Raw genomic sequence first — 25,563 nt, 5'->3', positions numbered from 1 at the left:
CCATACAGAAAAATATATTCATAATGCAGTCAGAACAACTACCTCTGGAAAACAAATACTGTTTCATGAATGCCACCTGTAACCCAATGAGTTTTTTGTGGAATCTAAGAGAATACGCCTCGAATTAAGGAGGAATTTATTTAGTCAGAGGGTGGTGAATCTGTGTCATTGTTACCACTGCCCAGTCCATCATCGACTCTGACCTGCCCACCATCGAAGGGATCTATCTCAGTCGCTGCCTCAAAAAGTCTGCCAACATCATCAAGGACCCACACCATCCTGGCCACACACTCATCTCTCTGCTGCCATCAGGTAGAAGGTACAGGAGCCTGAAATCTGGTACATCCAGGTTCAGGAACAGCTTCTTCCCCACAGCCATGAGGCTATGAAACTCGCCATCAAACAAACTCTGAACTATAACAGCCTATTGCACTTTATCTGTTTATTTATGTGTATATAAATGGTCTATGCTATATAGACACACTGAACTGTTCTGTATTTATGCTTACAATATTCTGTTGTGCTGCAGCAAGCAAGAATTTCATTGTCCTATCTGGGACACATGACAATAAACTCTCTTGACTTGACACATATATTTTGTCTCCTTGAGAACATTTACAACTAGAAAGAGGCACTCTTTCCCACTTTATTCGTGTCCATTTGAGCTAGGAAACACACTATTCACCACTAATGTGATTACCATGGATTTGTGACAGTGGGCAATGAGAAACATGGACCCTAAATAATCATGTACCTTAATGAAATACAAGTATGTGTACATGTATATTAGCCGAAAAAGAGTATACCATTGGCTCAATGGGAAAATGTTTCCTGTGCCATTACAAATCTTCGATATATATGTGCAGATTAAATATACCTTAAAACCATGTGCACGATTTTACAATGATTTGCTGTTGTCCTTTCATTATAATCATTCCCATGTGAATAAAGAGTGGGAGAAATTGTAGGCAGATGAACATGCTCCTCAGGAGGGAGTCTTCTTCTTCTTCTTGAGAATGAAACATAAACCAAAGGAATATTTAGATCTCAAGCCAGGTGTTGAGCAGCAGGGTTGTTGTCTCTGCGTCAATGTCTGCCAGGGCCAGAGCTCCATTTGGTGGGTGGTAGAGTGGGCACCCAGAGATGACATGGTTGGCTGTCTGTTGTTCTGCTCCGAATTCACAGGCTGAGCTCTGGCGGAGCCCCCAACTCCACATGGTGGCATTGAAACGCCCAACTCCAGTACGAAGTCTGTGAGCTTCACCCATGCTCCTCTGGAGTGGTCAGACCCTGGACAGCTTTTATCTGGTGAGTAACCTACAACTAACAAGTTACCTGCTGGATAACAATTGGGGATTCAGTGTTTCCATCTGTATTCCAGCAAATCTTTCATAAGTGGGGTTTGGACCACTCCATTTCTCCCTTAACCACTCGAATGCCACTGCAAAACCAAAGACAAGATTCTCATGCTACAAAGTGATTTAGAGATATCTTAAAAATAGATATGTGCAATAAATGTTAACTAAGCCACCTGTCAAGCTGTAACTAGTGATCTAAAGATCTTGGCAAAGATTCATTGATATTTTGGGTCATTCTCAGTTCAGAGACTTTATGCAAATAATTGTTTTGTATGTGGAAAAAATGGGAGTTAAAGTTTTGAATCAACCATTCCTTAGCGCTTTTGGTAACATTGAGAGGATGAGGGTGATAAAAGGCACATCAATGTGCATCTCCAAAGGCCAATAGGACATTGGAGTCTTGTAGGTATGCCTGTGGGGCAAGGATCATGAGCTGAAGAGATCACATCACCTCAGATGAGTGCCTACTTAACTATTCAAGGCCAATGACATTAGTACAAATACATGTGTGCTGTATTAAATGCCATGCATGTATTGTCAGATATCAGATTGTGGGTGTGCAACTGACATTATTGCATATGTTAAGCTGCCTCCATGCCTTTTTGTGCCGTGCAGCTAAAAAAACTTGTTAGACTGAGGCAAGAGTAAAAGATCCAATCACGATTAGTGTTTAAAGTACAGGGGTACAGTGGAGAAATGTGACAGGGACATGTAAAGCCACTCAATTGCAATGCAGAGGCTGAAAATAGACAAAGTACATGAAAAAACACTTCTTTGGAAATTCACGTGACATTCGAATGTTTAATGTTGAGATGATCACTGAAGTGGCAAATAGCCAATGGAATGGGAACCTAGTTACATTCTCACACCATTAGCAAGCAGTGTGATCTGGAATGGACCTGTGATCTCTATCTTCTGCCGTGTTAAAATCATTGAGTTAATTGTTATTTAAGGGACAATCCTGCACTTGCAGCTGAAATTAAATCAGAAATCATCAAATATTGTGGCATCTCACAACATCCCTGAGGGGCTATGTAAGCGCGATGTAATAAAACAAACAAAACATAAATGCTGACACAAGAGTCTGCAGATGCTGAAATGTTGAGCAAAGAACAAACTGCTGGAGGAACTGTGGCCCGGCACTTGTGCATGGAAATACATGGTACTGGTAACATTTTGGGATGGGACCCTTCTTCAAGTTCATGGTGAAAGAAGTTGTGCAATTGGAGGATGCTGTCAAAATAACCCAGGTGAGTAACTGCAGTACATTTTGTAGCCTATGCATTTCCTCCACAGATGTTGCCTGACCCGTATTGTTCCTCCAACAGTTTGTTTCTTGCTCAAGGAATATGTGCACACACATCACACAGTTTTCGTCTATCACAGCAATTAGTGCCTGGGGAGTTTAAGATTTACTAATCTTCAAATCCATTTCACTCAATCATAATTACCAATTTACCTACTAGGAATGCAATTTTAGCATTTTTCAGTTTTAATCTGTCCCTTTTATGCAAATAAAATGCAATGTGAAGTATTGTTATGGATTTACTTTCTTGTATTAGTAGCTATTTAATATAACGTATGCAGTACATTTCAGGTGTAAGTTTATAATGCAATCTTAAAGCATGCTCTCACAAAATTAACATTTGAATAAATTATCTTCAATTCCAAGCATTTGTTTTCTAGTTCTCCCTCTTTATATTCCTTCCAGGATTTTCATAACTTCACAGCTAAAAGTAACCAGAACTATTCAAGATATTACTGACAAAAAGAAAACGAGACACCTTGAGGGGGAAATTTTATGTGAAGTTGTATAATTTAATATGATTCCAAAATGCTACAATGTGCCCAGGTAATTTCCAATGCTCCCATTCTCTCCCCACCAAGACAGAACAAGGATAGAGTTCCCTGGTCCTCACGTTACATCACACCAGCCTCCGCATTCAACAGATCATTCTCTTCAATTTCCGCCATTTTCAAAGTGATTCCTTGTCCAGACCCATATCCTTTCTTGCTATTTCAGCATTGCTTATGGATTATTCCACTCTTCCATTCCCCCGAACCACTCCCCTTTTAATGTCACTTTCCCTTGCAACGCCAGGTGATGCAACACTTGTCCAGATACACAAATAGTCTTTCCAGGTGAAGTAACAATTCACTTCCACTTCATCCAATCTAGTGGTATCGCAACGACATTGGGAAAAGCAAAAACAGATTGAGTGATCACTTAGCGAAACACTTGCGTTTAATTTAGTCTTCCTTTTGCCTGCCATTTTAATTCTCCACACCACTCCAAACTATCAGCCTTTGACCTTGTTCATTGTTACAATGAGGCACAATGCAAGCTTGAGGAACAGCACCTCATCATCCATCTGGGCATGTTGCATTGACCTGGACGAGGTGGAATTCTACAACTTCAGGTAACTTGATTTCTCTCTGTATCAGTTGTTCACCTGAATTTGACTCAGTTTGGGTATTTTTCCCCTTTCTTTTCTGTTTCCCCACTGGGAGGGCAGGGCAAGCTCAGCCTGACATATCAGTCTTGTCTTTCTGCTCCACCTTGCACAACTTCCACATTCGTCCGTCTACGTTCTCAGACTCGAACTGCTCCCATTCAGTCACTGATCACATCACCTTGTTTACAGCTTTGCCCATGGTCAGCCCCCATCGGAAATGTCCCCCTCCCTACATCTTAAGGTTCTTTTGTCTCCTTCCCAGTACTGACAAGGGTTCTTTGATGTGCAACCTTGGTTTTGTTTCTCTTCCTGCAGATGTGGTCTGACCAGCTGAGTATTTCCAGCAATTTTTATTTTATTCTAGGTATCACCTTGTCAAAGCTTTTACATCTCTATGCCAAGCTAGCTAACTGCTGGATATTAACTAAAAAGCAAAAGTTACAAAAATGTATAATATGGACCAAAAACTTTCATTTAAGCGACAATCCAATAATTATTTTTCCTATGTGAAAGCTGTTAGTTCATAAATCCCGTGTTACCTATCAAAAACGTACCAAATATTGCAAAAAACACTTGGCAGACATCTATTGTAATTAAATTACATTTCTGTCATAGTACATCAGACTATCATAGAAATGTTATAGTCATAGAATTATACAGCATGGAAACAGACCCTTGGCCCAACTTGCCCACGCCACTAACATGCCCCGTCTACCTTAGGTCCACCTGATTGCATTTGACCCATATCCTTCTAAACCTATCGTATCCATGTACCTGCCCAAATGTATTTTAAACATTGTGATAGTACCTGCCTTATCTACCTCCTCTGGCAGCTCATTCCATATAATCTTCCACTTGGTCCTACAATGAAGGAAATACATTTCACAACAGGTTTGACTTTTCAGTCTCTCCCATCTTCCCTGTCTATAACGGCACGCTGTCTATAATAGCAGTGGGAACAAATGCTTTAATAATAATAATAATAATAATATATTTTACTGTCATTGCACATAGGTGCAGCGAGATTTGGTATGCGGCTTCCATCCGATAGTCATAACTTAAACAACTAATAAAATTTAGATACCCCGAGAAACATGATTTATAAAAAAAAAACAACAGTAAAACAGTCTAAAGTGCAAATATGTATGTGCCGGTTCGATGTGCGTGAATACAGTTCATGGAGGTGGGGGAGGGGGGGGGCACTCAGCAGGGCCGGTTCAGAGCAGCGATAGCTCTGGGGATGAAGCTGTTCCTGAGTCTGGAGGTGTGGGCATAGAAGGCCTTGTAACATCTGCCAGAAGGTAGGAGTTTGAACAGAATATTACAAGGATGAGAGGAGCCTTTGTGGATGCTGACGGCCTTCCTGAGGCACCGTGTGCAGTAGATGCCCTCCAAGGCTGGTAGCTGTGTCCCAATAATCTTCTGCGCCCTGTGGACGACGCGCAGAAGAGCTCTCCTCTCCGCCTCCATGCAGCTGAGATACCACACAGAGATGCCATACGTTAATATGCTCTCTGTGGTGCTGTGATAGATGGTTGTCAGCAGCTGTTGGGGCAGACCAGTCTTTTTCAATGTTCTTAGGAAGAACAGTCGTTGCTGTGCCTTCTTGACCAGCGCAGTGGTGTTGGTGGACACACACATAATGTGTGTGCCCAGAAACCTAAAGGTCTTTGGTTTATTTATTAGTTTTGAAGTGATGATTAAATAAAATAATCAGAATACAACTTTTGTTTTCTATTTTGAAACAAAAGAACTACAACATCTAACTTGTTTCGATGTCAGAGGATTATGGCTTTGTGTCCCACTCCAGAAGTAAACCCAAGCTGATGCTCTGATAATCACACATTTACGACAAGGAAGGCTATTCTGCCTATTTTGTTTGTATCGGTTGAAAAATAACTGGTCCTGCACATTATGGCTTTTTATGGTGACAATATTGTGTGGAGTTTCCTCATGACTGTGTGTGTTTCCTCTGGGTGCTCCGGTTTCCTCCCACATCCCCAAAACATGCAAGTTTGTAGGTAAATTTTCTTCGGTAAAATTCCCCCAGTGTGCAAGTGGTGGATGAAAAAGCGGAATAACATAAAAGTAGTGAGAATGATTGATCAATGGTCAGCATGGACTCAGTAGGCCGAAGGGCCTGTTTCTGTGCGGTCTCTCTAAAGTAAGCGAAACTGCATACATTTTAAGTGTGATGAGGGTTTTTGTCTCTGCCACCCTCAATGACAGTGAATTTCAGATTCCCATCACCGTCTGAGTGAAAAAAATCCTTTTATCATCTCCCTTCTAACTTCTACTGGATACTATAAATCAATATCACTAGTATTTGATTCTTCTATTTAACAAGATATGTCTTGAGACCTCTCAGTTTTACGCACCTCGATTGCCCCACCACAGCTTTCTCTGTTCCAAAGAAAACAATTCTAGTTTTACCAATCATATCCAAAATATTCCAGCCCTAGGACACATTTTGGACCTCAAGGGGTCCAAATGGCAATTAAATTGACTCTTGACTCTTGACATTCCTATAGAAACATAGAAAATAGGTGCCTTTGAGCCTGCACTGCCATTCAATATGATCATGGTTGATCATCCAACTCAGTATCCTGTACCTGCCTTCTCTCCATACCCCCTGATCCCTTTAGCCACAAGGGCCACATCTAACACCCTCTTAAATATAGCTATTTTTGGTCCTGCAACATGGCGACCAGAACTGTATGTAGCACTGCCGATAGTACACCGCGTAAGTTCTAATCACCATGCTACCAGAAAGATTTACATCCACTTCAGATGGGGGCCATTGCTTTTGTTAAACTGAGGCCCCTCTGTTCTTCAATAGATGTCAAAGGTCTCAAAGCATTTTTGTGGAAAGCAGCCAAACTATTGAAGGCCTGACCAATATTCAACCTTCATTCAGCATTGCTAATAGAATCTGAAGAAGGGTTCCGAAACATCACCTATCCATGTTCTCGTGAGACGCTGCGCGACTCCAACACTTAGGTCTTCTTTTGCTCGAATAAAGCATCTGATCATTACCACATTCCTATTTATGAAAGCTTGCTGCATATAAATTGCTGAATTTCAAAAGTACATCAGTGGAAATAAACTAATATTCTCAAGAGGATGTAAAGGTGCTATTCCGTTTATTCATTCCCGTGCCTAACATACATGACTGCTTACCTTCAAGATGAGCCACATTGAATAACCAGTAACCTGGAAAGACACCTAGATTCACTAGAAAGAAACATCAAGTTACTCCAGCATTTTGTGCAGGGCTTTTTTTGTAACCCAACATCTGCAGTTCCTTGTGTCTACAAGGAATCGAGTTAATGATTATTCAAGCTTGAACTGAAGGAGAACTGAAAATGCAAAGAACCTGTATTTCTGCAAATTGTAATTCTGCGACTGGACCAGCAGCAGCTCAATGCTGATATATACAGTATGTATTCAGCGTACAGTCCAAAGTACTCGTGGTGCTGATGACCCTGGTACACAACTCACTGAAACCTTCTTTATTTTATTCTTGAAATACACGCTGTTCCGACTATGCCTGTTGCCCAGCTGCAGGAATTGGTTCCAGTCTCAAAATGATTTAGGTTATGCAATTTTTTATGCTCAGCAATCTGTGACATATTTAATTTTTTTCCTTGCCAACAGAAGCATTACATTTCAGTAAACTTTTTTAGATGTCTAACACATATCACTATTTATTACTCTAACCAGTTATCTTTTCATTTTTTTTAATCCATTGATATAAATGCTTTGTTATCAAGCACAATTAATGAGTTACATAAGGCCAAGGCTATTGATTAAAGCCGACAATTACTTTCAATTCAATGTGATACAAACAAGCTCTCTATGTTCAGAGGCTCTTGTGAATCTGTATTTTGGATTCATTTTACTACAGTAGATAGATGACAATCAAGCAATGAAAACAGCATGGATTGTACCTTGCAATTGTTTAAAACGCCCATCGGTGAGATTGTACGGCTTCTGATGTGATGCATTACAACCAGAACGTATTCCGGGCAAGGCAGACATGAGCAAAACAATTCAATTACCAATACAATATTGCCTTACACACCTCCGATGAGGTGGGTAGGTGAACTGGGCAGCTCCACAAGCTGTTCTGCAGAATGTTAAAGGCACTCCACGGCACTGTTGGGCGGAGCCTGTGGGTTGGTTTTTAAATCCTCTCTCCCAGGTTAAAAGTGTTCCAGCTTTGCTTGAATGAGTTCCAGAGGGGTTAACTTAATCCACCGAACTGACTGCTCAATGCAGAGGCTCCATTATCAGCTCGACTCAACCCAGTGCATGCACTCGAAAAGTTACATGTGAAACAGGCTTTTATTTGACCCCGGCCCAATGGTAATAAGCAGACTAAGTGATGTCACTTTCTGTTTGCTCACAGAAGCGTGTGGCAAAAAAGGTAATGCTCCAAAAATCACGAGACACCAGATGGAATACTACAAGCACAAATATCGCAGCTTGCATCACTCGCCTTTGTTTAAATGAATTCCCTGAATGTAATCTTATAACATGACAACTAAAAAGGGATTTATTTTCGTTTAAGGCAATGACAATAACTGTATGCAGAATTGGTGATGGAGATTCAATAAATCTTGTAACTATCATAAAATCAATTTATCTTCCCAATGACATGCAAAAATGTAACATAAAATTACATTCAGAGAAAATATACCATCAGGTTATACATTTTGGAGCCATGGGAACAGGCAGAGGCAGGAAACAACAATAAATGTTGTCTCCAAAATTAGGGTGCAGAGGTTCTAATATTTTTTATATGGCAGAGAAATGTTTCAATTTCTTTAAAAGGTTCTTAGCTTTTACACAATACGAGTCCTTGGTGTAATTTTAATGTGCTTCTGTGCAGGGGCAGCATTTGCCTTCCAGAAGATTGTAAGGCATTTTACTTGTGCTCCAATAACTCAGAACTCATGGATGCTCAGTAAATGTTTTATAACACAGGCAGCATGAATAAACAACCAGGTTTTAGTCTGATACAATCATGTAGCGGTTACAGGCAAAGCCAATCCTGCGGCTGCCTTGACTGTTGGAACACCTTAGATACTGCAACATTAATTTGTGGGTGGTTATGTTAATTGGTCATTGTAAATGATTCTTAGTTTGAGGCCAAATGGTAGAAATATGGGATGATTTGATGGGAATATGGCAGATTAAATGAAATTTGCATTGGATTAATGCCATTGGGTGATTGAAGGTGTCATGTACTTGGTGGACTGAAGGGCCTGTTTCCGTGCTGCATCACACATTAACTCTATGACTATAATTCCCCTACATACAACTCAGCAGTAGCCATTTGTGCGCCGTCCCAATTTCTACAAGGCCATACTCACTAGTATACGTGATCATGAACAACAACTATACATTAAGTTTAGAAATTGTATTTCAGAGTCCTCCTGCTCTCCTTACTGACTTCGGTGTTGAATTTATTTTTGGACAGTTTGGTCCAACAGCTGATCTCAAAGGTGTGTTTCTTCCGCAGACTTGCTTGGATTTGCCATTATATTTTCCGAAGTTATCACTGGATACACCTTGGCCACCACCTTGGTGATCGAGTGTTTCACCACTTAGATGTGGTTCATGGCTAGCAAATATTGGTTCATCTACATGTACGTCAAATTTTAACAATTACATTCAAGTACTTCATAGTTCTGAAAATCTCTGCTGAGTTGCTACCTACAAACATGTGAGTACAAACTGCATTGGGAAAGGCAAATTAGGGCAGCAGAATGGCACATTGGCAGAGTTACTGCCTTAAGGGCCTGTCCCACTGTACGAGGTAATTCAAGAGCTCTCCCGAGTTGAAAAAATATCAAACTCGTGGTAAGTACGTAGAATGTACGTAGCGGCTACGTCGGAGCTCATGGATGTCCCGTAGCAGCTCGTAATGCTAACGGCAGGTACTCGGGAAACGCAGCAACTCGTGAAGTTTTTTCAACGCTGTGAAAAATGTCCACAAGAGCCCCGAGTACCTACGAACGGCTATTACCATAATTCTCCAAGTTTGAATCAGGGGAAACTCGGGAGAGCTCTTGAATTACCTCGTACAGTGGGACAGGCCCTTTACAGTGCCAGAGACCCAGTTTCAATCCTGACTATGTGTGCTGTCTGTACGGTTTGTAAGTTCTCTCTGTGACCGCATGGGTTTTCTCCAGGTCCTCCGGTTTCCCTCCACACTCCAAAGACGTACAGGTTTGTAGGTTAATTGTCTTCGGTAAAATTGTAAATTACCCGAGTGTGTAGGATAGTGGCAGTGTACGGGATAGCTGGTCGGCATGAACTCGGTGGGCCAAAGGGTCTTTTTTTGAACTGTACATCTAAAGTCTAAAGTAAAGATATAATTATTCTTTGCGATTAGAGTTTAGTTTAGTTTTAGTTTAGAGATACAGCGTGGGAACAGGCCATTTGGCCCACCGATTCCATGCTGACAATCGACCACCCTTTAAATAGTTCTATCCTACACGTTAGAGACAATTTTTACAGAAACCAATTAACAGTTAACGAATTGGCCAGAAACCAACTAACTCCATGCAGATAGCACCCGTGGTCAGGATCAAACCCGGGTCTCTGGCAATTAAGGGACAGAAGTTTAGGGATAACATAAGGGGGAACTTCTTTACTCAGAGAGTGGTAGCGGTGTGGAATGAGCTTCCAGTGGAAGTGGTGGAGGCAGGTTCGATTTTATCATTTAAAAATAAATTGGATAGTTATATGGACGGGAAAGGAATGGAGGGTTATGGTCTGAGTGCAGGTAGATGGGACTAGGGGAGAATAAGTGTTCGGCACGGACTAGAAGGGTCGAGATGGCCTGTTTCCGTGCTGTAATTGTTATATGGTTATATGGTTAATGTAAGACAGCAAGTCTATCACAGCACTGCTCCTACTATGAGTTTTGATTGTGCTGTCTCTGTGCAACCCAAAATGAAATTAGGTTAAACAAGACTCAAGCTTGTTCAGTTCTTTCTTCATGAAATGTTCAATAAGTATAGACCATCCCCCCCCATCCCCATTAATGTGCATAGTTGTTCTATACTTCAGCAAGTAATATTTCATGCTGTGAAATAACCAGCAATATTTCATGCTGGGTTTTGAATTTTCTTGCTTATCTTTCAGCTGTTCCGTTTAAAGTTAATGATGTGAAGGGGCAAAAAGTACATCTGGTGCAATCCAACTCAAAATGTTTACATACAGGATAAATCAAAACCTAGAGCCCCTGCCAAAAAGAGCCCTACAAACAAATGGTGACATGCTCATACAGTCCTCTAAACGCAATAAGACTGAAGATGCTCCTCATCTAAAACAAATAACTAAATTAAGTGTTGATATCAGAGGTCTGTAGAGGGATGTTGCCTCTTGAGCTTTCAATGTTCCAACAAAGTTCAATGTAAGAGGCGAATGAAACAGTGGGGCAGGAAGGAAAAGTTAAGTGCATAAATTAAATGATGCTACAACATGCCCTCTTCTCATTGCTATTGACAGGCAAGAGGTTCAGAAGCCTGAAGTCCTAAATCACCATAGAGTCATAGAGTGATACAGTGTGGAAGCAGGCCCTTCAGCTCAACTTGCCCACACCGGCCAACATGTCCCAGCTACACGAGTTCCACCTGCCCGCACCAGGTTCAGGAACAGCTACCATCAAGTTCCTGAACTGATCTGCTGAACCCTAATACTATCTCAGCAATGGAACATTACAGACAACCTCCTGCACTTCCATCAACTTGGTCTACCAATTGTATTTTGCACTAATGTTTTATTTTTGCAATATTCTTCTTTTCACTCTTTGTTTCACGTCTGTATAATTTACCTTTTGTGTGTTGTCTGAACTTATGCACCTGTGATGTTGCTTGCTGTTCATTGTATATGAGCATCACCTACTTGTATATATCACAATAAATTTGACATCACAAGTTATTTTGAGCATTGCCATATTCTGATTAGTAACACTTGCATTGATGGAGTTCTAACTCATTTTCAGAAGAGTGCTCAGATCATCGCTTATACTTTTGATGGGTTCAGATTTTACATCTTTGTCTGAACCAGGTGCTAATTAATCATATGCGTTCATTATTCTCAACTCATTGCATGATAGTTAGACATTAGGTTCTTAGTCTATGGCACCACAGTTAACACAAGCAATATCTCACAACCAGATTCAAATATCCTACAGATCTTGCATGGTCCTTTATTATTTTCCATCTTAGCAATCCTGTCCAGAAAAAATTTAAATACAAATGCTAATTCATAATGTGAAAGAAAGTTGTGCATAATCAGGAATATTCTCACAAAGCCAGAGACCCAGGTTCGATCCTAACTACATGAAGTTTACATCTTCTCGCTATGACCGCGTGGGTTTCCTCCAATGTGTTCCAGTTTCCTCCCACATTCCAAAGTCGTACACATTTCTAGGTTGATTGAATTCTGTAAATTGCCCTTAGTGTGCAAGGAGTGGATGAGAATATGGGATAACATTGAACTAGTGTGAAAGGGTGATCGATGGTCGACGTGCACTCAGTGTGTTATAGGGTTTGTTTCCATGTTGCATCTTTAAATCAATCATGTTATTATCTGCTGTTGCATTTCTAGTGCTTAAGTCAGGATCCTTGGGGGATTTTAGATTTTATCAGCTTTTCTTGATCAATATGGTCATTCCTACAACAATACCATTTTCTGATCACATTTTGTTATACAGTGGAGAAAATAGATATAAATTGTTGAGAAAGTGCAGAGGGGGTTTACCAGAATGGTGCTTAGATTATATGGTTTCAGCTACAGGGAGAGGTTGGATAGACTTGGATTGTTTTCTCAGGAACATCGGAGGCTGAGGGGAGATTTGATTGAAGTACTTAAAATTATGAGAGACATAGATAAGGTAGACAGTCAGAACCTTTCCCCCAGGGAGGAAATGTCCAACACTAGACGGCATAGCTGTAAGGTGAGAGGAGAAAAGTTTAATGGAGATGTGCAGGGCAAGTTTTTTTTATATAGAGGGTGGTGGGGAACTGGAATGCATTGCCTGGGATGGTGGTGGAGACAGATATGATAGTGGTATTTAAGATGCTTTTGGATAGGCACATAGAAGTTGGAGGCACATGCACATTTGGAGGCAGATAAAATCAATTCAGCTAGACATCAGTTTTGGCACAAACATTGTGGGCCGAAGGGCCTGTTCGAGGACAGTACTATTCTATGTTCTATATTTAACCTAACCCAAATGCAAACATCCAATGCTTGAAGTAATTGTGATGACTGTTGTGAGAACAAACTGCTAAAACTGCAAACTGCTTGAAAGCCAAAATCATTGATTTGTCACAATTTCAATTCTTTTACCTAGTCATCCATCTATCTATTATATAAAACTGTGTGCCTGCCGGTGTCCAGCGTCCGTCCGGCTGCCGGCCGCCTTTCTTCCTTTCATTCCTTGCAACGCCGAAACCAGACGCAGAATCGCCGAGATCTTTTCCATTTCGGTAGAGATTTCACTTTTCTTTCTAAGTATCCACTCCTGATTACATTTTGTCGTGTTTATGTACACATGCTCACAGATGTCCAATCGGAATGGATCCATTTACAAATTACTGTACAGTTCTGAGGAAAATGTAGCTTTTGTGTATTGAATCGTATCATGTTACATTGTCTTTATGATCACAAATGCAAACAAACCAGAGTAGTTGGTTCGATCATTACCTCTGGTGCTGTCTGTGTGGATTTGCCGCATTCTCCGTGTGACAGTATGGGTTTTCCCCCAGGTGCTCGAATTTCCTCTCACTTCCCAAAGACATCTGGTAGGTTAATTAATTGGCTACTGTAAATTGCAGCCTCGTGTCAATGGATGATAGGCAAATTGGGTGAAGTTGATGGGCATATGAGAGAAAATAGGTTGCAGGGAAATTAATGGGGAACTGGATATACTGGGAGCTGGCACTGACACGGAATGTTACATCTGTACTTACCTGGAGGATAATCACCTATTTTAAGGTGGCACGGTGGCGCAGTGTTATAATGCCAGAGACATGGGTTCGATCCTGACGACGGGTACCGTCTGTATGGAGTTTGTACGTTTTCCCTATGACCGTGTGTGTCTTTACCGTATGCTCTGGTTTCCTCTCTCGCTCCAAAGACATACAGGTTTGTACGTAAATTATCTTCGGTAAATTTTCCCTAATATGTAGGACAGTGCTAGTGTATGGGGGAGGGGGGAGGGGGGTAAAATCGCTGGTCAGTGCGGACTCAGTGGGCCAAAAGGGCTTTTTGCACTGTATCTCTATAACTAAGGTCTTCCCCATGTGACAGCAGATTCTGTTCCTATGAATTGCTCATAACCTGAACAGTTCACAAGTTGGGAATGCGACACAAATCAAGTTCCCACGTGGCAGAGGATCATAGGTCATAAGGGATAGTAGAATTAGGCCTTTTGGGCCATCAAGTCTATGCCATTCAATCATGGCCGATCTATCTGTCCCTCCTAACCCCATTCTCCTGCCTTCTCCCCATAACCTCTGGCACCTGTCTGCAGATGCCCAAAACCGTGCAGCAACCAGCAAAACCATCCCACCAATCTCTGAAATGCTTGTTTTGTACATGTAAGCCGATTCTGTCCCTATGAATTGCTCATAACCTGAACGTTTGTCAGCTGGGAAAATCCTGTATGTTGAACATATTCGATGCACATGAATCAGACACCCTTCACTGAATGGAAATGATATTGGATAAAGCAACCTGTACACTCCTGTTTCTTCATCATTCTCCAACACCTGACATCATTACATTGCACAAGATGCTGGGTATGATCATCCTCAAATGTATTAATGAAGATTTATCACCAGTAATAATTATTGTGATAACAATGTTCTAAAGAAGTCACTGAAACATGAAGCAACCACTATAATTATATGACAACACATATTACAACTTCCCATTCTTTAAAATCCCACAGAAATTATTTAAATAGAATGTTTACACAGGCCTCCGAAGATGCAGGCTCCAAATCACAAGAGAAAGTGTAAAGATAAAAATAATTTGAACATCAATTCGAATGAGAACAAGTCACCCTCACCCTGGCATCAAAATGTGAGGGTGAAAGCCAATTAGTGCACAATAAGAAATAACACATGGAAACAGGATCAAGGTTTCCACACCTTGTGTAAGCAAAATGCTGCCCCATCTGCAAACAAATCTGAAATCCACATCTGTTTTTTTAATTTTAAGCACAAGGAACATAGAGAAAGAAAATTGAGCACAGTTTTTCCAAAATGGTGCACAAAGTTTTTGTACAAATCTCTGCAATCAGAATCATGAGTAGCCCACTCCACCATTTTCAAAAGCTCAAATTAAAAATTGGTGTGACTGTCCAATAGGTGAACTCCCCTCAAGAACGCAACAATCACTAAACATGGTATTGAGAAATATATCCTTGTCACACTTTAGAGACTTCATATTAAAGACAAACTCAATGTAATTCAGCAGAAAGATCGCAGTGGTGTGGTTACATGCACTCCAAAGCAAATCACTTTCGCCAACATCACTGAGTAGCTGGTGCCGGGTGGTCGCTTAAAAGCTGCAGTATGCATTGGAGGAGAATCAACTGTGATTCAAAGTGAGTGTATATCAGTGTATGTACATTTTTAAGAACAAAATATACAATGTGACAGAACTTCGATATAGTACCAAACAGTATCATCCAGTAAGAATTACTTTCTTTAATAGGAGGATGTTTTGCTTCATGTGCTAATGCAAACAACAATACAAAATAAATCGTAGATGATGCACAAAGGTCATGGCAGGACAGATACCTAAACAGATCAGGGAAAAAAGAATGGACCAAAGATTCAGAACGGAGTTCGCGGAAAATTGGACAATGAATGAACATTTTCTTTGAAATACTAAAAGCTTGACATATGCAAAGCATCTACAAAGATGAAGACAACTGCAATTGAACTGGCATGATTTACGTTTATTTCCTTATAGAACGCAACTATTGTGGGTGGGAACTTAGGGGGGTTTTTTTAATTGCATCTCAAGCCTACTTTTGAAATTAACTTTACTCTTCCTACAGGAAAAAGGAGTGAATTGGAAGAGGCTACAAAACTATAAAACTTGAATGACCCTGCAGACACGTGCCTTTAAAGGTACGCTAAGCAGGAAATTGGGAAGTCTGAGATAGGTTAAAATTCAAAACCTCCCTCAACCAAAACTACTGGACAGATCATCTATCATTCACTCAGCCAGAAAATCACACATTTGTCAACCAGAAACCAAGTCTTTCATCTCAAATTGATTTCACATCCTGTTTCAAGTTTCATATTCACAACAGTTTCACTGTTTATGATTAATAGCTAAACAAAATAAAGTGTTGTGTGCCAAATAAAAGTATGACAATATCGTGGAACATAACAGCCACTGCAACTTAGCACTGATTGGTCAGGTACTAACTGCTGTTGCCAAATATATGACATCAGCCAATTGAACGGTCTGAATTTCCATCTTCCAATGAAAACTTCAAATCCAAAGCATATTCACACTGACTAATAAGTTACAGTCTTTAGTTAATGTTTAATCCTAACTCTATTTGAAACAACATTTTGTTATCCATATATTATCGTCTGGAAATATTCCACTAGAGCAGTCGCAAGCCAGTGGAGTTTCATGTACTGTCGAGAGGCGAGTTTCACTGATTAAATAGTGTTGCTTGTTTGGATATCTGCAGAACTACATTAGGCACACTGAACATTTCAACAATGAAGATATAGTAATAAACAGAAAGCAGTTGGAAAATGTGCCTTCTAATTTGTCTGAAGCTGTTCGTTTCGTTTTATCCTTATTTTCCCCTTCCCAATCCAAATGCCGTATTCCTTTTATTTTTCAAATGCTGCTCAATGCTGTTGTGTTTTGATTTGTTGTAAATGTCTACTTCATCTGCAGTGAAACCACAATAGCCTATTCAATCAAACAGCACAGGATTTTGTCTGAGGTGTACAATTCAGTATTGCATTTGCCCATAGGGAAACGTGATGATAACTATTTTGTGGGGGGATGATTTTTCTGTGTGTAAGTTAACATGTTAGTCTGTGTCCAAGGGGATGGCTGTCGGAAGGGAGAGTGGACGCTGGCACGCTTTAGCTGCCGCTGCTCTCTCTTCACATTGTGTTTTTTGATTTTTTGATTTTGTGTCTTGGAGCGATTTCTATCTTTAATTTGTGTATTGATGATGTCGTTATTATTTATTTTTCTCCGACTATATGTTTTTTTTCTCTTCTGTTAATTTTTGTAAGGTGTCCTTGAGACTCTGAAAGGCGCCCGAAAATAAAATTTATTATTATTATTATTATTATTATTTTCAATGGATTTGGTATTTTTCAAAAAATTCAACTGTGCTTTTCCTGGAGTCATCCTTTCCCCTGCCCATCTATTCAACTTCTATGCTTGTTATGCACAAGATAATGCCATTATATGTACAACTCTGTTTCTGAAGCATCTTTCCCTCTCTCCTGCTCGTTCCCAAGCTCATTCACACCATACGACTCAATCTTCTGCCAATTCCCACTAACCTATCAACACTAGTAACCCATCACCTTACACCACCGATGCAAACCTAGTGCCTCTGCCCAAATCAACCATTCCTTGAAACACCCATATAGCCCACCAACTCGACAATGCTAACAGTTCAAATATATATTATATGCAGTGGGATATCTTTTTTTTTTAAATCAAATAAAGAATATTGCCAGCAGTAAATATTGCACCACATGAAAAGGCAAAATTAAAACAGTTGTAAATTTCAAACCAAAGTAACTAAGGCAGTGACTGTGATTTTAATGTAGGCAAATACAGCTCCTTTTTAAAAGATCAGACCGATAGAGATCAAACCTATAATCAAGTGGCCCTTTACACTGCTGATCAATTTCTAAATCCTCCTCCAAAGTACATTTCTGAATTAGTGATAAATAATTGGCAATATTTTGTCATCAATTGATTCTATTTATGATCCTAATAACTGGTAGATATTTGCCGCATATCACTGAAACAGGCCACGATAATGAAATCATGTCCCCATGCCATTAATATTCAATTACTTTTACAGCCGTTCTGAACAAACAAACAAAGATCTACAGAGGTTTAGCCACAGATTCCCTCCTGGCTCTGTCCCACACATCTTGGATGCAGGAGTGAGACCTCAGAAATTCTCACAAGACCGAATGGAATCCCAGGACGTTTCCTGCAATCATGAGCTAATCAACTGTCCAGAGTCTTTGCCGACATCTTCAACCTTTCACTTCGACATTCTTCTGTCCTCTTCTGCTTCAAGGAATTCTCCATCATTCAGGTCTCCAAAAAAAATAAAGTGATTTGTTCTAATGACTTCCAGTCAGTGGCTCTAACGCCTACCATGATGAAATGATTTGAAAGGCTGGTTTGTGCCAGTCTTCTGGACAATCAGACAATCAATTGGCATACAAGGAAAATAGGTCTACAGAGGATGCCATCTATCTTGCACAACATTCAGCCCTGGACAATAAGAATGCCCGTGTCAGGATGCTATTCATTGACTAGAGCTCAAACATCCTAATCTGGAAGAAGCTCATCCTTAAACTTCTGAACTTTGGCACTGGGGCCTCCATCTGCAACTGACTTCTGGACCTACTCAAAACTCAGACCTAAATTGGTTAGAATTGGTCATGACATTTCCATAATAATAATAATTTTATTTATAGAGCACTTTAAAAACAAACATAGCTGCAACAAAGTGCTGTACATCACTAATCATTGACAAAAAAGTTAATACACACCAAAAATAACAATCAAAAGAAATAGTAGGAAAAGACATGTAAAATAAAGAAACATCAAAAACACCACAAACAGAAGCAAAGCCTCAGGCATGGTCAAAAGCCAGGGAGTACAAATACGTTTTAACACTGGATTTGAAGATGGACAGTGAGGGGGCCTGTCTGATGTGCAACGGCAGGGTGTTCCAGAGTGCCGGAGCAGCAACAGAGAAGGCTCTATCCCCTCTGAGCCTCCGACTAGACCTCGGTACCTCCAGGAGCAGCTGACCTGAGGGACCGGGCAGGAGCGTATGGGTGGAGCAGCTCAGAGAGGTAAGGCGGGGCGAGCCCATTCAGAGATTTAAAAACAAATAACAGTATCTTAAAATGAACCCGAAAGTGCACCGGGAGCCAGTGTAGGGAGGCCAGAATTGGCGATATGTGCTCCCTCTTTCGAGTCCCTGTTAAAAGGCGAGCAGCAGCATTCTGAACCAACTGGAGACAAGCCAGTGAAGCTGGACTTAACCACCGCGCATATTTGGCGATCTAATTTAAAGTCACTGTCCATCCTAAAACCCAGGTTCACAACTGTTGACTTCACGTACCTTGACAATGGACCTAAATCAACAAATGGAGGTTCACGGCAGCCATTGGGATCAAATAAAATCACCTCTGTCTTCTTTTCATTAAATCCAAGAAAGTTTAGGGCCAACCAGGACTTAATGTCATCAAGACAAGACAGAAGCGATTTTACAGAAAAGGCATCTTCCCCCCTCAGCGGCAAATAAAGCTGGGTATCATCTGCATAACAGTGGAAGGAGATGCCATGCTTTCTAAGGATGGAACCCAGAGGAAGTATGTACAGCGAGAAAAGCAGGGGCCCCAGAATCGAACCCTGTGGAACCCCATATGACAGGGGAGCGGAAGAGGATTCAAACCCAGCAAGGCTAACACACATGGTTCTGCCCGCCAGATAGGACCTGAACCATCCCAGGGCACTGCCGCAGATGCCCACTAACTGCTGTAGCCGAGATAATAAGATATTATGGTCCACCGTATCAAAGGCGGCAGACAAGTCCAGCAGGACAAGAACCACACAATCCCCAGAATCATTAGCCAGGAGGATATCGTTAAAAACCCTTAGCAATGCTGACTCCGTGCTGTGCGTGGTTTTAAATCCAGACTGGAAGATCTCCCGAATATCATGCTCCTCCAGGAATAGTTTTAGCTGAGCATAAACAACTCTCTCCAGTAATTTAGAAATAAAAGGCAATTTCGAGATGGGTCTAAAATTGGCCAGAACAGTTTGATCCAGGCCAGGTTTCTTAAGTAGTGGTTGCACTACCGCATGTTTAAAACTCACGGGGACAACCCCAGAACACAAGCTGCTGTTAATAATGGTAAGAACCGACTGCCCTATACTAGAGAAAACCTCCTTAAAAAGATGTGGAGGGACCGCAGCACAAGGAGAACCCGATGGCTTAATATGGGAAACCACATCCTTTAAATACGATATAGTCACAGGCTCAAACTTGTCGAATACCACCAGGCAAGGGACCGAAACAGAAGGGTCAGAGGCAGGTGCTGCAATGTTAGCCCTTGAGGAAACAACCTTATCAACAAAAAAGTGCAGGAAGTCATTACACATTTCAGGTGTAATCCAGACAGACAGGCTGCGGGGCATTTAGAACAGAGTCAATGATTTCAAATAGCACACGAGGGTTGTTACACTTTGACACAATAACTTTGACAGGTACTCTCTCTTGGCCTTTTTAACACTGTTTTGGTAGTGACGCCAACAGTCCCTGAGAATTTGAAGTGAAACCTGTAGCCTGTCCTTCCTCCACTTTCGCTCAGCTCTACGACACTCCCGTCATGCTGCACGAGTCACTGCTTCAACGATCTTAACGGAGCCACAGAGTCCAGTATAGTCCTGCATGAAGAATGAAACCACGAACTAATCTCCTCCGTACCAAGAGGAGTGGACGCAGAGCTGATCGAAAGCAGCAGAGAACTTGCCAGCAGTAAAAGGGCTAAAAGTCCGACAGCGCCGAGCAGACACCACAGGCAAAATTGCTTCACAGGAGAAATTGACATCAAGCAATACAGGCATATGATCTGAAAACACACAATCAGAGATTTCCAAATTCAACACAGACAAGCCATGAGAGAGAACAAGGTCCAGTGTATGTCCATGTTCGTGTGTGGGACCAGACACACACTGGACAAAATCAAAAGAGTCAACAAGGCTGAAAAAGTCTTTCACTAACGGCTTATCAGGACAGCACACATGGATGTTAAAGTCCCCAACCAAAAGGACACGATCATAGTTGGGCACGATCCCAGCCAGAAAATCAGAGAATCCATCACATTGACCTTCCACATTCGTGCCCTTCAGGGCTGTATGTTCAGTCACCTGCTCTACTCCTGTACACCCATTACTGTGTAGCCAAGTACAACGCCAACTCAATTAAAAAAAACACTGAATCTACCACTGTTGGATCGAGAACAACAATGAGTTGAAGCACAGGGAAGTGATCGTGAACTTTGTGTCATGGTGTCAGGACAATAACCAAGCCAATACCATTAGGTTTGGTTGTTGACAATGGAAGTGAGGGAGAGAACACAACCATATTCTCATCAATAAGGCTATTGTGGAGATGGTTGACAGCTTCAAGCTTCCAAGCATCCATATCACCAGCAACCTAACCTGGTCCCTGCACACTTATGCAGTGATCAAGAATACCCATCATTTTATTTACTTTCTTAAGCATCTGTGAAGATTCGGCCAATGCACAACAGAAAATAGTCTGACAAAATGCATCTCGGCAACTGCTCTGGACTTCACCATCTGAACCTGCAGAGACTGATGAACACAGCCCAACGCATTACAGGCTCAATCACTTACCTCCATCCAGTGCATCTTCACTGTGCAATGCATGAGGAACGTTGGAAGTATCTTCAAAAATGCCTTCTGGCCATTCCCTTTTCCCTGTTCTAATTTCCGAGAGAAGGTACAAGAATTTGAAATCTTGGAGCCGGATGCTTGGACTTAAGCATGCGAGTCCATGTCTGTCCTTTCATCCTTTTTTGTTATTTTTAGTGTGTCTAAAAGTTTTGTTTTGGAGGTCTTTTCGTCTTTATTATGTGGGTGTGTGGGGGGGGGTGGGGGGGGGGGGGGGGGGGGGACCGTCTTCTCAGTCACTACCTGATCGAGGATGCGTCTTTTCTCCGAGCCGCATCTTCGCCGCCCCCCCCCCCCCCCCCCCCCCCCCTCGCGGCCTACCATCTGGATTGGCGCGGCCTTTCCTGCCAGAGACCGGCCAGAGCTTCAGTAGCGGTGCAGCACTGGATTACCATCGCGGAGCGGGCGATGCCATACCGGGATCACTCTGTTGGAGCTCCGGAGTGTTGGGCCTGCCAACTTTGACACCGTGGAGTTGTGGTCTGCGGAGCCTCCAGCTGCGGGTGGCGCTGACTTTAACATCGCGGAGGCCTGGGATCTTTCACCAGGGATCGCTAGTGTTGGAGCTCCGCCCAGCTCAGCCTGTGGACTTCGGAAGCCGCGGTCTCCGGTAGGAAGCGGCCGATTAGGAAACTCCAAGCCGCTGAGAGTGTTCTTCCGTTCCAACGCCGGAGCTCCGATCATCCGATCATCCCAGCGAGAGGGCCTGAACATTGGGCCGCCATTGGGGCGACTGCGGACGCCTCAATAGGCCCCGACCACGGGTGAACAAGAGGAAGATGACTGAACTTTGTTGCCTTTCCTCACAGTGGGAAACATTGATTCAGCTATGAGGGATGTTTTATGTTAAACACTATAGTGTTGTATTTATCTTATTTGTTTAACCATGGTAACTCAAATTTCACTGCACCATTCGGTGTATGTGACAATAAATGCAACTTGAACTTGAAGCACAGCTTATTCCCCACTGCCATCAGACTCCCGAAACAACCATTTCTGTCACACCCCATTATTCTTACTTTTAACTCTATCTCGTTCAGTAATTCATTTATTTCTACTTTAATATTCTTTTGCACAATTTAAATTTTGGCACAAGGCACAGAATGTACTCTGAGTATAGGTCATCATTATCCATCACCCAACAAGCTGGCTGAATTCTGAAGGGTATAATTGAAGGACAAAGTCTCTGGCAGGCGATAACAGAATCATTCCAAAGGATGAACCTACTTAATCTTAATTGTACTTGCTACAGATGCATCTGTCCACAATAACCTTGGTAGAAAAGATAGTTGTAATGGATCCAGATTCATTAAGAACGCACTCCACTCTGGTACAGGCCAATGCCGCATGTATAATGGTTCAAAATCAAAACTAACTAGCTCAAAACTATGGGTATCCAAGGAGCAATGTGGGCTATCAGTTTCAGAAAAAATGTTTCTCCATTTTTATCCACCGTGCCGGATCATACTGATCAAACTCGCAGCGCCTGGTGAATGTCCATCCGCACTCACCATCTGCCAAGCTGACGCTCTGCATCTTAGTATCCTCCTACAAAGCCAAAGATGCAGCAAATGATGACTTGGCCTGAGGCAAGTGGGCAGGCGGCATAGTGGTGCTGGAGTATTGCTGCCCGACAGTGCCAGAAACCCAGGTTCGATCCTAATTATCGGTGTTGTCTGTCTGGAGTTTGCATGTTCTCCCTATGATCATGTGGGTTTTCTCCAGGTGCTCCCGTTTCCTCCAACATTCCAAAGACATGCAGAATTGTAGTTCATTGGCTTCTGGAAATTGTCCCTAGTGAGTGTCATAGAACTAGTGTATAGGTGATCATAGGTTAGCACAAACTCGTTGAGCCGAAGGGCCTGTTTCCACTCTGTATCTTTAAATTAAACTAAAACTGAACCCATTCTGAGGCTCCCACTCATTTCACTGTTGTCAAATAACATTAAATATTTAAGATCAGAAACTGGAAATAATGCAGCATTATTTCCCCAACATTTTTCCATTATTTCCGGAACCTGCAGTAAGAGTTTGGCAAAGCTAATTGCATTTGCTGATATTTTGGGGCAAAAAGATAAATGAAAAGACAATTTCCAATGAAGGTAATCGATGTCGAGGGTAATGATAGCCCACATTTCTGATTGTATGATGGTACAGGGATCCTTTATAAAGCAGCTGAGGATGCTTAGACTGTGGACATTATCATGAGGAACAGCTGAAGTGATATTCTGAGGCAGGAATGCTTGAACGTCAAGAACAAAAACAATACTTTTTTGTACCTGATACGACTCCAATCATTTGAATAATTCCCTATGGTGCCCACTGGCTTTGTTTTCACTGTGACTCTTTATGAAAGTGCTACTTGCCGACAGGGGCAGTTACACACACCTCACCTCTGGAATATAGCTCTTTGGTCCAAGTTTAGAACAAACCAATGATGAGGTCAGGAGTGAAATAGTCCTGGTCAAACCAAAACTAGGCAATGGGGAGTACGTTATTTGAAAGCAAATCCAATATGATCACGCCATCATTGTCAACTTTCATCACTTTGATAATGGAGAGTGACTGATTGGGCACTAATTAGACTGACAGGATTTGTTCTGCGTTTGGGAACAGAGCAGATCTGAGCAAATTTCCACATTGCTTGGAACAGCCTAGCTGAGTGTTGTATTGTATTGGACAGCTTGCCTAGAGGCACAAATATTTCTTGACAGCAGTACTTCAGTACTACAGTACTACAGCCAGAATAGTGCCTTCTCCCAGTCTGTGCCGTTTGGTACAATTGTAATGCTATACAACATGAGGAGGTTGTCCTCGGATTGAAGATGGGGATTTTCACAGGGCTGTCGTAAGTGTAAGTCATAGAGTTATACAGTGTGGAAACGGGCCCCACAGCCCAATTTGCCCTCACTGACCAACATGTCCCATCTACACTTGTCCCACCTGCCTGCATTTGGCCCATATCCCTCTAACCCTATCCTGTCCATGTACCTGTGCAAGTCTTTGTCGTGGACACAAGTATCTGCGGCAGGTAGGATACAAGGTCAAGTTGGTTCAACAATTCACATTGGTTTGCTCACTACCTGCCAGAGACCTCATCTGGCAATTTGGTCCTTCAGTACTCGGTCTGTAGTGCTGTGACTGAGCCATCGCAGATGTAATTTGGAGCGAATGTAATCTTGTAATAACTTCAAAACGCTTGGAACTAATCTCAGTGCTTTTAATCTCTAAAGACAAGCTACACCTGACTATCTCTGAACAGAAATCCTTTGAAGAATTGAGGCTCAAAAGACTGCAGATGCTGGAATCGAGCAGTAAACGATTGGCGGCACGATGGCGCTATGGGCAGCACAGTGGCACAGCCTTATAGTGAATGCAGAGCCAGAGAGAAGGGGTTCGATCCTGACTACGGGTGTTGTCTGTACAGAGTTTGTACGTTCTCCCCGTGACCTGCATGGGTTTTCTCCAAGATCTTCGGTTTCCTCCCACACTCCAAAGACGTACTGTTTTATAGCTAAATTAGCTTGGTAGAAATGTAAAATTGTCCCTAGTGTGTGTAGGATAGTGTTAGTGTGCGGGGATTGCTGGTCGGCGCGGACCCGGTGGGCTGAAGGGCCTGTTTCCGCACTGTATGTCTAAACTAAACTAAAAATCAGCTGGAGGAAGCCAGTAGGTTCTTTAGCACCCAAGGGGGGCGAAAGGACTTGCTGACATTTTGGATGAAAACCCTACACCCTTGAGCAATTCCTTTCCCCCACAGATGCCGATCGTCCCTCTGAATTCCCACAGCAAATTGTTTGTGCTCTTATTGATGAATTCCCTTTTTTACTTGCCAGAATAAGAACTCGGGTAAATTGATGCATCACCAACAAATGCTATTCTTATTAATTTCACATACTGAAACTTTCAAACATTGGATAAATTGAAAATATTGTAATACAAAGCACAATTATAAACTGGATCTGCGTCTGATTCCTATT

General features: G+C 41.8%; 1 protein-coding gene across 3 annotated transcripts in view; it reads right to left on the bottom strand.

Annotated features, from left to right (window-relative positions):
- LOC129700363 (spectrin beta chain, non-erythrocytic 1-like) overlaps positions 1-25,563 on the bottom strand; it is a 199,973-nt gene that overhangs the window by 113,669 nt on the left and 60,741 nt on the right. Inside the window, exon 1 of one of the 3 annotated variants that reach the window (XM_055640787.1) lies at positions 7,765-7,916. The exons of the other annotated variants lie outside the window; for them this stretch is intronic. Coding sequence (XP_055496762.1) covers positions 7,765-7,855 — 91 coding nt within the window. The 5' untranslated portion in view covers positions 7,856-7,916. Of the gene's footprint in view, positions 1-7,764; positions 7,917-25,563 lie in introns of those variants that run through there. 3 annotated transcript variants of the gene reach the window in all.

Source organism: Leucoraja erinacea, chromosome 9 (assembly GCF_028641065.1).
Source record: "Leucoraja erinacea ecotype New England chromosome 9, Leri_hhj_1, whole genome shotgun sequence".
Taxonomy (NCBI): Eukaryota; Metazoa; Chordata; class Chondrichthyes; order Rajiformes; family Rajidae; genus Leucoraja; species Leucoraja erinaceus.
Note: the sequence above shows the minus strand (reverse complement) of the source record. Positions and strands in the feature narration are given on the sequence as shown.